The sequence below is a fragment of the Grammomys surdaster genome, unplaced genomic scaffold (genome assembly GCF_004785775.1).
Source record: "Grammomys surdaster isolate TR1022 unplaced genomic scaffold, NIH_TR_1.0 275, whole genome shotgun sequence".
NCBI lineage: Eukaryota > Metazoa > Chordata > Mammalia > Rodentia > Muridae > Grammomys > Grammomys surdaster.
Window position 1 is genome coordinate 2,646,759 of NW_021604716.1, and position 13,501 is coordinate 2,660,259.

The 13,501-nt window shown below is 46.1% G+C and overlaps 2 protein-coding genes across 4 annotated transcripts in view; one reads left to right on the forward strand and one right to left on the reverse strand.

Annotated features, from left to right (window-relative positions):
* Positions 1-11,633, forward strand: part of Timp3 (TIMP metallopeptidase inhibitor 3) — a 51,564-nt gene extending 39,931 nt beyond the window's left edge. The window contains exons 2-5 of the mRNA XM_028776971.1: positions 1,088-1,170; positions 6,534-6,645; positions 7,100-7,221; positions 7,823-11,633. Of these exons, the coding sequence (XP_028632804.1) occupies positions 1,088-1,170; positions 6,534-6,645; positions 7,100-7,221; positions 7,823-8,020 (515 nt within the window). The 3' untranslated portion in view covers positions 8,021-11,633. The remainder of the gene's footprint in view (positions 1-1,087; positions 1,171-6,533; positions 6,646-7,099; positions 7,222-7,822) is intronic.
* Syn3 (synapsin III) overlaps positions 1-13,501 on the reverse strand; it is a 416,223-nt gene that overhangs the window by 268,586 nt on the left and 134,136 nt on the right. The window contains exon 6 of one of the 3 annotated variants that reach the window (XM_028776970.1): positions 5,852-5,895. The exons of the other annotated variants lie outside the window; for them this stretch is intronic. Coding sequence (XP_028632803.1) covers positions 5,887-5,895 — 9 coding nt within the window. The 3' untranslated portion in view covers positions 5,852-5,886. Of the gene's footprint in view, positions 1-5,851; positions 5,896-13,501 lie in introns of those variants that run through there. 3 annotated transcript variants of the gene reach the window in all.

Sequence of the window (13,501 nt, forward strand, 5' to 3'; positions counted from 1 at the left end):
TGTGAGTGTGTGTGTGTGTGTGTGTGTGTAATACCCTTTTACATCCATAAAGGGTATTCTATTCATCAAATAGTTTTTTGGATATTTACTCAAAAAGTGGGTTGGAATGAGGTGTTTGTGTGTTCTGTGTCTGAAGGAACTTGAGGTGGGAACATCAATAGCCCCTTAGAGCTGAAGAGTTTGGCTCAGAGCCAGTAAAAATGCCTCCATCCTGCAAAGTTCTAGCAGGAGGCTTTTGGCTGCCACACTGCCCCCCTGCAGCAGCTCCTGCCTCTTACAAGCTGCTATAATTAGGTGATCTCCCCCACGTACACACACAGGATGATTAACCCCTTTCAATACCTGATTGATTGCTCTGTGAAGCTCGTTTAAAAGAGCCCTGGAGACTACTTTGGAGGGAAGAGGTGTCTTTTTACAAACAGTCTAGTAGACACAGATGGAACAGTGTCTTAATCATCTTGGTCAATTCCTCTTCATCGATGAGAAAAGTCTCACCAGGGAGTGCCAGACACTGCCAATTCTCTGCATGTCTGGAGACAACAGACATTGTTTGTGGGCGGCAGTTGAGAAAGTGATGACTGATAATGACGGTATGGTAGGTGTGCACTGAGTGTGCCTATTGCAGCGATCCTTCCATTTTTGGTGCTAAGGATGATGATTCTAATAGCATCTATCTAATGAAACATTCCCTTTGTCAAATGTTTCACCGGCTTCATTTCACCTAATTGCTTCATTCAGTTCAGAGACTTTGGACTACTGTGGATTTTGTTTTAGGGATAGGAAGCTGGAATGAAACTTTCCTACTTATCTTGGGTTACAACTGTGGAGCTGGGATGGAGACCGTTCATTAGGCCCCCTCAGATCTAGACTTGAATGAAATTCCTTGCTTAGTGCTGTGCATTCTGGGACAAACAGAATGCTGACTTGTGGTGCTAAGAGAGCTGGAGTTCATCACATCCTTGTGCATAAGCCAGGACATGAAGAGCCCCTGATGAGACAGGGGATCAGTAAGTGATGCGATGTCCCTTCCAGGTGTGCTTCAGGCCTTCCTAAACCCCTCCCTCTCTGTCTTGCTCTCTCTCTACAGTGATCCGGGCCAAAGTGGTGGGAAAGAAGCTGGTGAAGGAGGGGCCCTTTGGCACTCTGGTCTACACTATTAAGCAGATGAAGGTGAGTGACATCATCACTGGCCCCAGGAAAGATTTGGGGGGTTTGCCAGAAGAATCCTGGCCAAGGGAGGTCAAATGGTTGGAACTGGAATGTGTGTTTGCTTAGTGTAGAATCCTCAGCCAGCTCCAGGGAGCTGCCGAGGCAGCAGGCAGACATGGTGGCTACTTGCTCCAAAGCCAGCACAAGTAGAGTTAGGAATTCTCACAGGTCTTTGTTAGGAAGCTGAGCCTTGGAATCAGACAGCACATAGCTTTGTTACCTGATGACTATGAGACCTCAGTCCAGTCACTGCCCTTCTTTGACCTGTCTAACACCTCTGAAAATTGGACCACATGGTCCCAAGAGCCCTTGTGAGGCAAGCCATGTTGTGCCCAAAGAGCCAGTGTAAACACTAAGGCTGTATGGGAGGTATCCATTCCTCCAGTCTTTCCACTAAGTAAGTGTTAAGCACACTTATTCTCTATTTCCAAGCTCTGTTTGTTTGTCTTCCTGCATTATATATTTCATCAGGAATATCTGCTAAACACATTCACATTATCAGACCAGTCACCAGCACATTAAATTTCTAATCCTTCCAGGGAAGTCTATCATAAGGAAAACCCAGAAAACCCATGTCCTGGTCCTGTTGCTACTCTTAAAGATCTCATTGACCTTGGCTTTCCCAGGACATCTGTTGGTAGTGTGGGGTGGGGCTTAACACCCTATACCCCTCATTGTTCAAGCATCCTAACTGGTAGTGTCCTTTCTAAGCAGGAGCCAGTAGGAGCTGCTGAAAGCATGTCCTTCCTTTGCCTAAGTGGTATTAAGGACTGGTGCTTCAGCTTGAGTAACTCAGCTGTTCCTCTCCCCCTGTGCCTTCTAAGTGCCTGGCTATATGAAGATCTCCATGTTTGTAGCCTGTAAATCCATGAGGCAGTTTCCTACTTTATGTTTATAGTCATGTGAGGGGAGAAGATACATGCACTGACTAGTCACAACTCCAAGATGGTTGTGAACTGCCTGGCCTTTTACTCATTGCTGATCTTTGTAGCTTCGGATACTGGGGTGGGCTGTTCTGACACATAACAGGCAGAACTTGGAGAATGCTTCCCATCTAAGGAAAGAGATGGAGGCAAGACCCACAGGTCTGAAAAAATCCTCAGAGGAGACCAGTGTTGAGGCTCAGGTTGGACTCCTCTTGGGAGTGAGGGGTGACTCACTCCTGGATGGAGCCCAGCTATCCTAGAGGCTGACCTTCAGGCCTCTTTATTCCCTCCTGAGGTCTGTGGCTAGATGCACTAATTCTGTGGAACCTGTTGCTCTCTGGAAACACTCCCAGGCTCTTGGTTATGTAATGTTCAGAGTCAGCCCTGGCCGGTTGCCCTTGGCTGCCTGAGCTTGGTCATGAGAGCAGCTTATGTCTTCAGACAGCCGGGAGGCCAGGAGTGGGTGGAGGTGGCAAGCAAGGAGAGTATTAAGGACCCCAAGCCCCATTTTGCAACCTCTGGCAGTGGGGAAAGGAAAGCCAGAGCTTCTGACCACTGTGGAGGCCCCTCCTCTGCTAACCCTGCAGCAACCTCCATTGTCAGAAACTTTGAGGTTACTGCAGAGAAATAGCTGAGAGGCAGGAATTCCTAAACTGGCTTGCTTTCCTTCCTGCCTTCAGGGCTTAGAAGCCCAGTTACCAGAGGCCTTTCTGTAAGCAGAATGTCCCTGGTTGTTGTCACACCCACTAGTTGGAGTTGTTTGGAGGCTACATAACTTTCACCCACCAGCCTGCCAGCAGCCACTCCCAGGCTAGCCTGCTCAGACTCTCTGTTCACTGTTCTTCAGCTGGGTTCATGGTGTCAGGGTGATAGGGTGTTCAGTATGGTCAGCTTTCACTTATTCCTGATTCGGTTCAGTGGGAAATGGTATGGCCATTTAATTAAGTCATGCATTTAATTAAGGGCAGATTCCAGTCTCAAGTTGAGGCATGAGGGGACCTTTTGTAAGCATAAGTGGCTCTTGATGTGCAGCCTGCAAAAGGTGTGACAGGAGCTTCTTTGGAGGAGGGAAGCTTGTACGAGTTGGTGAGGTGGCCATGACTCCCAAGTCGCCCTGCTGTCTGGCCTTCCTCATTACCCATAGCTCATGTCTTTCATTAATTTTGGTTCTTTTCCCAGCCCTGTGTTATGACGCACATAACCTGTCAATGCCTTTTTATCTGGAGGGGCCATCTGCCTGCATGTCAGAGCAGGTACTGGATAGGAATTAGAGTCTTTCCATTCACCCCAGTCCTCTTCAGCCCACCCTGTGCTTAGTGCTGATTGGGCTGTAAGATGGGGAGAAAAGGATATGCTTGTCACAATTATTACTTCAGTAAGCAACATTTATTGAGCGTATTCTGTGCCGCATACGATCTTCTAAGTCTTCGTATAAATTAGCCTCATGACACGTTTGTGAAACAGCCTCATATTTATCTTCTTAGTGCTGAGGCTGCAAACACTTGGAAGTTATGTAAGAGGCAAGAGTGTAAGACTAGAAGGTGGCCAACTATAGGGTCTTGGAGGACAAGGAGATTAACAAAGAACGGGACCTGCAGGCAGACTACTCATTTCTGCCCGCTGGGGAGGCTCCCCTCACCTGCTCATGTCTAGTTCCCTCAGGGGCACTTAAAGGCCAGGGCGGGTCTGCTGGTATGTGAGCTAACGGGTGACTATTGGTGTGCAACCTGCAAAGGGCGTATCAGAAGTGTTGGGATTCAAGCTGCAGAGGCTGGCATTGGACCCTTGGAGTTTGTTTTGTTGGATTAGTCCACCCAAGAGGGTCAGATATGGAAGCCTGGCAATCTTGGAGCAGGACTGCAGTAACCTTAGAGATCAGAGGACAGGAGAAATCCAGGCTATCTGACCTCTAAAGGCAGGCACACTACCTTTCTTCCTTCTCTCAGGCATGCCTTGAGTGTACACAGACCTCACAGTGTGGGGGGAGGAGGGGAGGGTTTAAGGACATTGCAGGAGCTTATAGTAAACCCATACTTAGAGATTAGTTGGGATCGAGTTGTGGTGCAAAGGTGGAAGTTTCCAGAAGTGGCCTCTGTCATTTGTGGCGGCCTTATCTCCCATCAGGACCATGGGAAAGCAGTTTGTTTTGCCAGGGCTATTGTTTGTGCAGCACAGACATGCTTTCAGGCAGGCTGCAAGGGACAGCACGTGGGGGACATTATGTCCCAGTTGGTCCCAGGAGGATCCCAAAGGAACATGTGCTGGTCATGTGCTTTGCTTGTCCTAACCGGGGGCAGGACAGATCTGCTGGGCAGTTGGAATGTGCTGGGCCCTTTCCTTAGTGGTTTGTTGAGGCAAATGAGCACCAGCAGGGTTTCCTCCAGCTGCAAGACCCTTTGACTTTCAGGCCTCAGGGAGCCATTGTCCTCCAATGCCGGAGACTCTTATGGTGCAAGATTCTTATCTAGTCCCTGCTGAGACCTACTGTGTTGTCATCCACTAAGCACTTAGTGGAGATATTTACCAAAACCTGAAACAGCATGAGCAGTTTATCTGGCATGGGAGTCAGTGTGTCTTGTTCTTTGCAGGCCATGATGATGGCACTGCACACGCCAGGAGTCTTAAATGTGCTTCCTGTGGAGCCAGAATGGTATCGTCCAGCATCAAACATGTCATCATTCTGATGTGACCCACCAGCCGTGCTCCTCCATGGTGTAACTAAACCCCATGTTCTGTTACTTGTTCAGTTGCAAAGCCCTAGGATAACAGAGGGGTTCAGAAGGTGTCTATGGCATCAGGACAGTATACTCCCTAAACAAGCAGAGGCCTGGTTCTCTCTAGATTGTGAACAGACAGGCTTGTGCCCTATGGACCACCTGTCTCCACTAGTCAATTGCCTGTTATAAGATGAGGAGAAACAAAATAACAGCAGCAGCAGCAACAACAAAAGCCAGCCCATCAGGTCTAGATGGGTATTTGTGAGGCACCAATGGGGCACGCTGGCTTGTATTAATGAATTAATTAATGAACAATTCGGAATTGTTCTATTGCAAAGCTCTTAGTGTAGGGCTAGTGACAACCATGCATTCAGAGCCCTTAGAAGGAAAGGATCAGGCCAGGCCTTAGTGTCCCCTTCTACCTTTCCTCTTCCTCGGCTCACAGCTGGCAGTGTGGCCTCAGTAGATTGGGGCTTGTGTAACACACATGGACTCTATTCTAGAGTCACAGAATGTGTTCAGTCTCTGTTAATGTTACAAAGCCAGGTTCTCAGGGGACATTGTGACACAGGACCCACAAGAGCTAGAGATGGATGAAGCCTCTGCTGCTGTGGAAGTCCTGGGTCCTAAGCTTCAAAGGCTTTAAGGAGAGATAGTGACAGATGATCCTTAAGTCCACAGACTATGGGTTATCTTGCTTGGACTTTGTACCCGCTGTTTACCAATTGTGTGACTATAGAAAACCTCTGAGCCCAGCTAAGATTCAGGCTTGAACCTTATAAAGTGAGATCAAGGCTCCTTCCTGCATCTAAGGTCCTGGACATTCAGTGGTTAAATATTCTAGCAGTAACTTACGTTCAGTGTCACTAACCCCAGGCCCATATAACTCTGTAACTGAGGTCATTCTACACATCATAGGAAGTTTACCAACATCCCTGCTCTCTGTCCATTCTCCTGCCATACTGCCTTTGACACATTATCAATGAAACTTACTGTTTTGTGCTTCAGATGTTACCGAGGGGCAGCCGCTTCATTCAATCATGCTGTAGATGAATTTTACATGGTTTAACCTAGTAATAATGATATCCTTAAGAAGTTTTGCTTTTTTTTTTTTTTTACATTCATGTGTATGGACTTCACCTTAAGTAAATAAACTCAGTGCCACCCCAGATGCTCAGAAAAATAAAAACTTAAGACAATGCTTGGCCTGAGTTCACCCTCCTCTAGCCAAATAGAATTTCTATTAGTGTCCCTATCTGAAAAATGGAGTTCTTAGCACCTTCTCTCAGGGCCCTTGTGAGAATCCTGTAAGAAAGTTGTCGTATACACCAGCCTATCACTGAAAATGGCATGTGAGGATCATCTTTCTGGCTGGTTGTCCCCTTGGAACTTTTCCTGGGAGCTTTTCGTAGTACCTGCCTGGAATCTGTGATGTGTAGATGTGTAGGTAGAGGAGTACGGTAGGGCAGGCGGATAGAACGTGTACATGGCTGGATAGGAAGACACCATCCTGGCTCAGGGAACAGAACAGATGGCCTCCTGTTCAGGGAACCCTGTGGTGATGAGTTCATAGCCTGCCACTGTCTGGCTGCACAGGGGAATCAGAAACTCATACACCACACAGCAGCATGCTGATTGGACCTTGGGCTGTCTGTCATGGTCATGTTCCTTTTGTCCACAGATGTACCGAGGATTTAGTAAGATGCCTCACGTTCAGTACATTCACACGGAAGCCTCTGAAAGTCTTTGTGGCCTTAAGCTAGAAGTCAACAAATACCAGTACCTGCTGACAGGTAAGAGTCCTCAGGAGCACACAGGTACCGCTCTTCTGCTCTGGTGGGTCTGCCAAAGCTTGAGTCAGTGACATCCTGAGGGTTGCAGACACACAGCTCCAGAGGTGAAGGGTCTGGCTTGCTTACCCAGTCCTGCCCGGCAGCCTTGGCTACATTGTGTATCTGGTTGTGTCCTGGTTTTGTGGTATCTCAGTTTTACCCTAACTAGAAATAGGTTGCCTCTTCTGCAGCTCTTGCCAGTCAATCTGTTAGGTCTGTCTTATATGACAGTCTGATCTTTAGGGTGTCATTGGAGTAATGGCAACACCCAAATCCCTAAGGAATGCTAAGACCCGTTGCCTTTGAGAACTTCAGCTTTAAGGGGAAGGTGTCTCAAACCCAGGGTCAGTGCCTGTCCCTAACAGTCTAGAGATCTAACAGAATGCCTACCCCCTTGCCTCCTGTTCTATTTCAGGGCGCGTGTATGAAGGCAAGGTGTACACAGGGCTGTGCAACTTTGTGGAGAGGTGGGACCACCTCACACTGTCCCAGCGCAAGGGCCTCAATTACCGCTACCATCTGGGTTGCAATTGCAAGGTGAGTTCTACGGGCGCATGTCAATCTGGAAGTTTTGGTTCCTGTTTTGCTGGGACATACAGCCTATTGGGTGTGGTGCAGGGGTGGTAAGGAATGCTGTCTTGGGGCAAGGCAGGCAAGAAAGCTCTGAAGAATGCCTTTGTTCTGTATTCACTGCCTGGATGGCGCCTTCTTGGCAGCTGCTGGGTTATGAGGGCTCTTCAGCATCCCGGACCCTCCCTGCTGTTCAAGACTAATGACAGGTACAAGAACTTTTGGTGGAGGGTTCTGCCAATCTGCTGTAAGTGGGTTCACTCTGACAGCTGACTCAGTGGGGTCCCTGCCCACATGAGCAGGTTGGCTGAGGCCTACTGACATCAGCGGCTGTCAACCAGGTCCAGTCCCTTCCCCATATACAAGGCCATGAGACGAAGCTGAATCACTCTCTTCCCTAATCCTCATAATAATCTCATGTGTTTGGTGCCCAGTAGATTCTCAATGGTTTGAGCTAGTAGCTAGTGTAATTGTTCTGGCATCATTAAAGGGCAGGAACTCCAGGGTTTGAATCTAGGTTGAGCTGCCATGGTGCAGTCCCCTCACTGTGGCTTGTGTGTCATTACAGATCAAGTCCTGCTACTACTTGCCTTGTTTTGTGACTTCTAAGAATGAGTGTCTCTGGACCGACATGCTCTCCAATTTTGGGTACCCTGGCTATCAGTCCAAACACTACGCCTGCATCCGGCAGAAGGGTGGCTACTGCAGCTGGTACCGAGGATGGGCCCCCCCAGACAAGAGCATCAGCAACGCCACAGACCCCTGAACCCAGACCTGCCCCACCTCACCTCCTTCCCATCCCACTGAGCGTCCCGGACACTAACTCTTCCCAGATGATGACAATGAAATTAGTGCCTGTTTTCTTGCAAATTTAGCACTGGGGACACTTAAAGTCTCTGCTGTTATGGAGTTGATTTGGAAATACCTTCCTGGCCCTGCCCCTACTTCCTTCTTTTTGGTTTTGACATCACCCATTTCCAACTGGGGATCTCTGGTGCCAAGCCAGAAAGAATGAGGCATGTATACGCCTCTTCTTCATGATATATAACCTATATTTTTTTAGGAAAACAAAAATTGAAAAATCTATCCCATTGGGGCATTTAATAGCTACTCATCTTTCTTCTTTCTCTCTTGACCACATCCTAGACCCACTTCCATATACACTTCTTCATCCCAGTACACAGGAAACATGGATAAGGAAGTTGGCAGAAGTCCAACTGTTTCCCGATCAGTCAAGGGCAGCAAGCAGACAGACGCCAGGTATTTGAACGGCCTTATACACAGAGGATATACAACTGTGTGTCTGGATCAGACAGTCTGTCTATGTCTGCATGTCAGCGTGAGGGAGGGAAGGGACAGACTGTAGGAGTGGGTCACACAGTTTCCCAGCCCTGTGATACTTGGATTGACCTGATGTTTCAGATTCTGGAACAAACATCCAAAAGTAAAAGAACTTTCTGAGTTGGCAGAGGCTTAAACATCTGCCTGGGTTCAGCAGGCAACCTGGCAATCTGTACAAAACCTCAGACAAAGGGCTGAGATGAGTGTCTCTCCTCTCCTGCCTCCCTTGAGACAGTCTCCTGGGAATTCTTGGGAAAGTTTGGCTGAAAGCCTGCCAACATGTAAGCTGGAGAATCACACACCTGACACTATCCACAGATATAGTCAAGTAGATTTGGGTAGAGAATATTATTTCCAAAGTAGTGTTTAGCTCATCTAGGGGGACGTGTTTATATATACATTTGCATATACCCACAGGGGATTATGAGCTAATTTTTTATAGGACACAGAATTCTATTCAATGCTGTTAAATATGCAAATAGTTTAATCTCTTTTCTTTTGTTGTTGTTTGATGGGAAATTGTGACATTCCAAGTTGAGTTTTTTTTTATCTGAATTAAAATTTGAAACTCTGACCACACTCAGCACCCTCTTGTCCCTATAACTGGGGTTATCTGACCCTTCATCTCCTTTCTTCCTTCTGCTTTGTGTTCGAGGTACCCTTCACTTAGTTGCCTTACTGGTTGGCTGATGGCAGGGGAGTATGAGTGCTAGGTTAGGGGTCTTCTCATGAAAGGGACAGTTGCACATCATCCTACATCCATGAAATGACTCCTCTCCTGGATCTGGGGACAGCATATACTTCTTCCCCAGCTCAGTAGTGGATGAATGTCACCTCCTGAGGTGGTCATCTCACAGAATGAACATGGTTGGTTACTGAGGGAGCCAGGATCTGCCGTCCGTCCAACTGTAGGCCTTTGGTTGTGTTGTATTTTTGTTTTAAAATAAAAATATAGTATAAATTTTCCTATTACATAAGATTATTTTAAGTTTCAGTGTCAACCTTGCAATGCCAATAGGAGGTGAGAATTTACTGCACAGAGTTGGAACTGGTAAGGTGGTGACATTTAACACAATTACCCTCTGTCTCTTTTCAGATTATGAGTATTTATCTTCTATTAGTATCATACCTTTTTCATTCCACTTTAGGAAACACAGTTACCAATTATAAGGAGAGAGAGAGAGAGAGAGAGAGAGAGAGAGAGAGAGAGAGAGAGAGAGAGAAAAACAAGTTCTAGTCTGCCCCCACCCCACACATACCACTGCTTTGTCCAGGTGTTTGATAGAATAGCAGGGCAGGAAGGCAGTTCAGGAGATGGGTGTCAAGTTTCCTCTTAGCTAATTTCATTCCCGGAAATCTTTCCCATGTGCTGACAGGGAGCAGAAGACACAACCCTTTCCATGGTGTGCAGCAGAAGGAGCTGAGGTCAGCAAGCCAGTGGTTCGTAAGAGGTGAACCTCTGACTTCCTGTTTGAAGTTGTCTATTTCAACCTCAGAGTCTCCTAATATGGAGCTCCTGATCTACCCTGCTCAAGTGTTCTCCCGTATGCATACCCAAGCATCTTCTCCAAGAGGTCTCTGGCCATTCTCAATCCCTGTGTCATCACCTCCCTCCTACATGGACAGACTTTAGGTGAGGCCTGAGGATGAGGCACCTGAAGTCGACCTGACAATAAAACCAATTGGCAGAACCAATGGCCCCAGTTGGCTGTTGAGGTCTTGGCAAGAAGTCCTGGGGAAGGAAGGGTCTTTTATAAAGTCACATCATCGGAGAGCGGTTTTTGAGCTTTCAATAAGCTATAGCTTTGTTTATTTCACCTGTTCACTTACTGTATAATTTAAAGTCATTTATGTACCTGAGACACTTTGATATTTCAATCATATTGTGAATGTTTCATTTTGCTAAATCATGTGCCACGTGTAGGCTGTTGTGTGTACACTGTGTCTAAGAGGAGAAAAGAAAGAAAAAAATAAAACCCACATGCCATTTTTTTCTGATTCAAATTCTACAGTAGAATGAAGGGCAGAATACTGGGATGCAAGCACTCAGCTAGAATGGAGATTCAAGGAAATGGAAGGTACTAGAAACAGACTCCTCCAGCTTCCTCCCCATGGAATCCTAAGGGTGGGAAGGAGAAGAAAAAAAAAGCAAAAACAAAACAACAAAAATCAAAAGTTCACTAATGTCCTTGTCCTGGGTCATCTGCCACCCACTTTCCAAAACCTTTCTCCTACTCAGCCAGGAAGCCATGATTTCTGCAGTCCAGGGCCATGGCAACTGTGACTCCAAGCTCTCTCTGTCTCAACCAGGAATCTTTTTTGCCTCCCAACCAAGGCATTCCTCTGCACAGGCTCTTGTTGCCCAGGCTAGCCCTCTTCTACAGCCAGGATGTGGAGCTTAAGGAGACCCCAGTGTCTACTTTCTCCAGTCCTAGCTCTGCCATATAAACACTGTTTCATGCTGTGCTTCTTAAACGATAAAGGACTCAGTGACTGTTGGGGATAGATCTGTCTGGGAGACAATGTGAGTTCAGGAGGCATTACTCTTCCCTGCCTCACATCAAGGTGCCATCTAGGTACTTGGCTCCCAGACACTTAAAGTTAAAAATATCACTTTAGTATTTGTATCAGAGAAACTTTAAAAAAAAGTCTGACGGTGGAAACACACTGAAATGGGAGAAGGCAGGCGAGAGAGGTCTTAGTATATCTAAGTTAGCTGTTTGGGTTGAGGAGGAGAGGACCTGAGGAAAGGACCATGCTCTGGGGACAGGGATACCTTAGATTCTCTGTCTACTTTTCCTCTAGCAAGTCAGCTGTGCTGAAGCCCAGTAGTGATGAAGAGACACCAGCCAGAGAAAACCCCATCTAGATGGAATGTATTTGTTGCTAAATTTTGTAGCACTGTTTACAGTTTTCCTCCATGTTATTTATGAATTTTATATTCCGTGAATGTATATTGTCTTGTAATGTTGCATAATGTTCACTTTTTATAGTGTGTCCTTTATTCTAAACAGTAAAGTGGTTTTATTTCTATCACACACCTGCTGTCTGTTGCCTTCTTGTGTCCTGTCTTGGGAGGTTATAATTGATATCAGAGAGGATCTTGCAAGCAGATTCTGCCTGTCTTCCTCTGACTACCTGCACACAATCTCCTTCCACCCATGTCTATAGCTTGGGCTATCTCAATTAAACCCCTTTTTGCAACAGATTTCAGGAGAGGTATCCTTAACTCCTTATGCCTGCTAATCCAGCCCTAACTAAACTTCCTCATTCTACTGGCAGGATCCAGTGTTTGAGTGATCTCTGTATAAATCGCCAATGGGTGGTATAGTCCTGAGATTTTATTTTCTTCCTGAGAATCCCAGGTGGATGACTGAGTGTAAGCTTGTAGGCAGCCATACTTGACATTGTCAATGGTCTAATTGAAATCATGAGTGAAGTTCTTAGTTGGCATTGCCATGAATTTCTGAGTCCCTAGGACAGCTGGAGAGCTCCTCCCAGTTCTCAGTGAGCTCCAATCCACTGCACACCACTCATCTAACTGTGGGGCCTCCCTTGCTAGTGTTCGAGGTCATAGTCTTTGCCCCTGTTTGAAAGTCCTCCACTCTGAGCACCCACCATATGCCAGGCATAATGTTATATACACATTTGCACAGACTCTCATCAAACTGCTATACGGATCTACTGCTCTCAGGAGATTAAATTCTTGTCTAAAATCTAGTCAGTAGACTGGGTTGTGGTTAATAACTAACTACTTTGAAGACAAATCCTGAATTTTCTCAGAATATTTACAGATGATCTGTAATCATATTTTGTCATTGTTATAACCAAATACCAGGAAAAAATATCAGTGGAGATGATTTATTTTGTTTTGGCTCCTGGTTTCAGAAGCTTTGGTTCACTGTATCCAGGAGGCCATGGTAGGACCAGTAGCTTTCATTATGGTAGACCAGAAGTAAAAGAAAATGCCTGAGCCCAGATTTCCTCCATTTCCTTTTATCCCATCTGGGCTCTTCACTCCATAGATGGTGCTAAAAGACCCACATTCCAAGTGGGTCTTTTTTGGCTTTGCTAATCCTCTCTGGAAAGACCCTAACAGACACCTAGAAAGTTCATTACTAATCTGGCTGCTTTCATTTCAGTTAAATTGATAGTTCAGGTGTACCTATAGTTACTCACAACAACCAGACACCCTTGATTCTGTGACTGACGGGTCATGGATACAGTAGATAGACAATCAGTGAGAGCCTCTGACTGGCTAGGTTGCTCCCACTGAAGCCTGTAGCCCTACCTGACAGTGCCTTCAAAGAGGCCTGTCCAGCTCACCAGCTGACGCCTGGGATTCTACAATCCAACCACAGTTTATAGCTATGGTGAGTACACCCTACTCTCGTTTCTTGCATAACCAAATTCACTGACCATTCACCAATCACATAAACAGACATGTTATAAACTGAGTTCAAGAGCTCAGAATACTTCTACCAAAATTTTAGCTGTGGACACTGAACTCTCCAACTCAGTAAGAAAGATATTAGTCTTAAACCTTCCAAATAGGTAGTGAAGCCACATATTCTCAGCTTGGCCCCAGTTGACTCCCAGAGATACACTCCAAGGAAAGGAAATCAATTTGTAGCACATTGCTCTTTAATTATTAGCTCAAATAAAGTATCATAGTTTTTTTAAAATTACAGTGGAAACCAGGTCCCAGGAAAAGTGCACTGGAGACAACATTTTAACATCAAAATGCCTTTTCCCTTTATACTCTGCTTCTAGATCCAGGATGCCAGCTCAAAATGTGCCTTGATATGTTAACAATTAACAGAGTTTCACAGAATGCCAAGTACCTTTGTCACTTGTCCTATTGCCTGAATTTACCCTGGAGAAGTTGAACCTTCCTCAAGGTTCC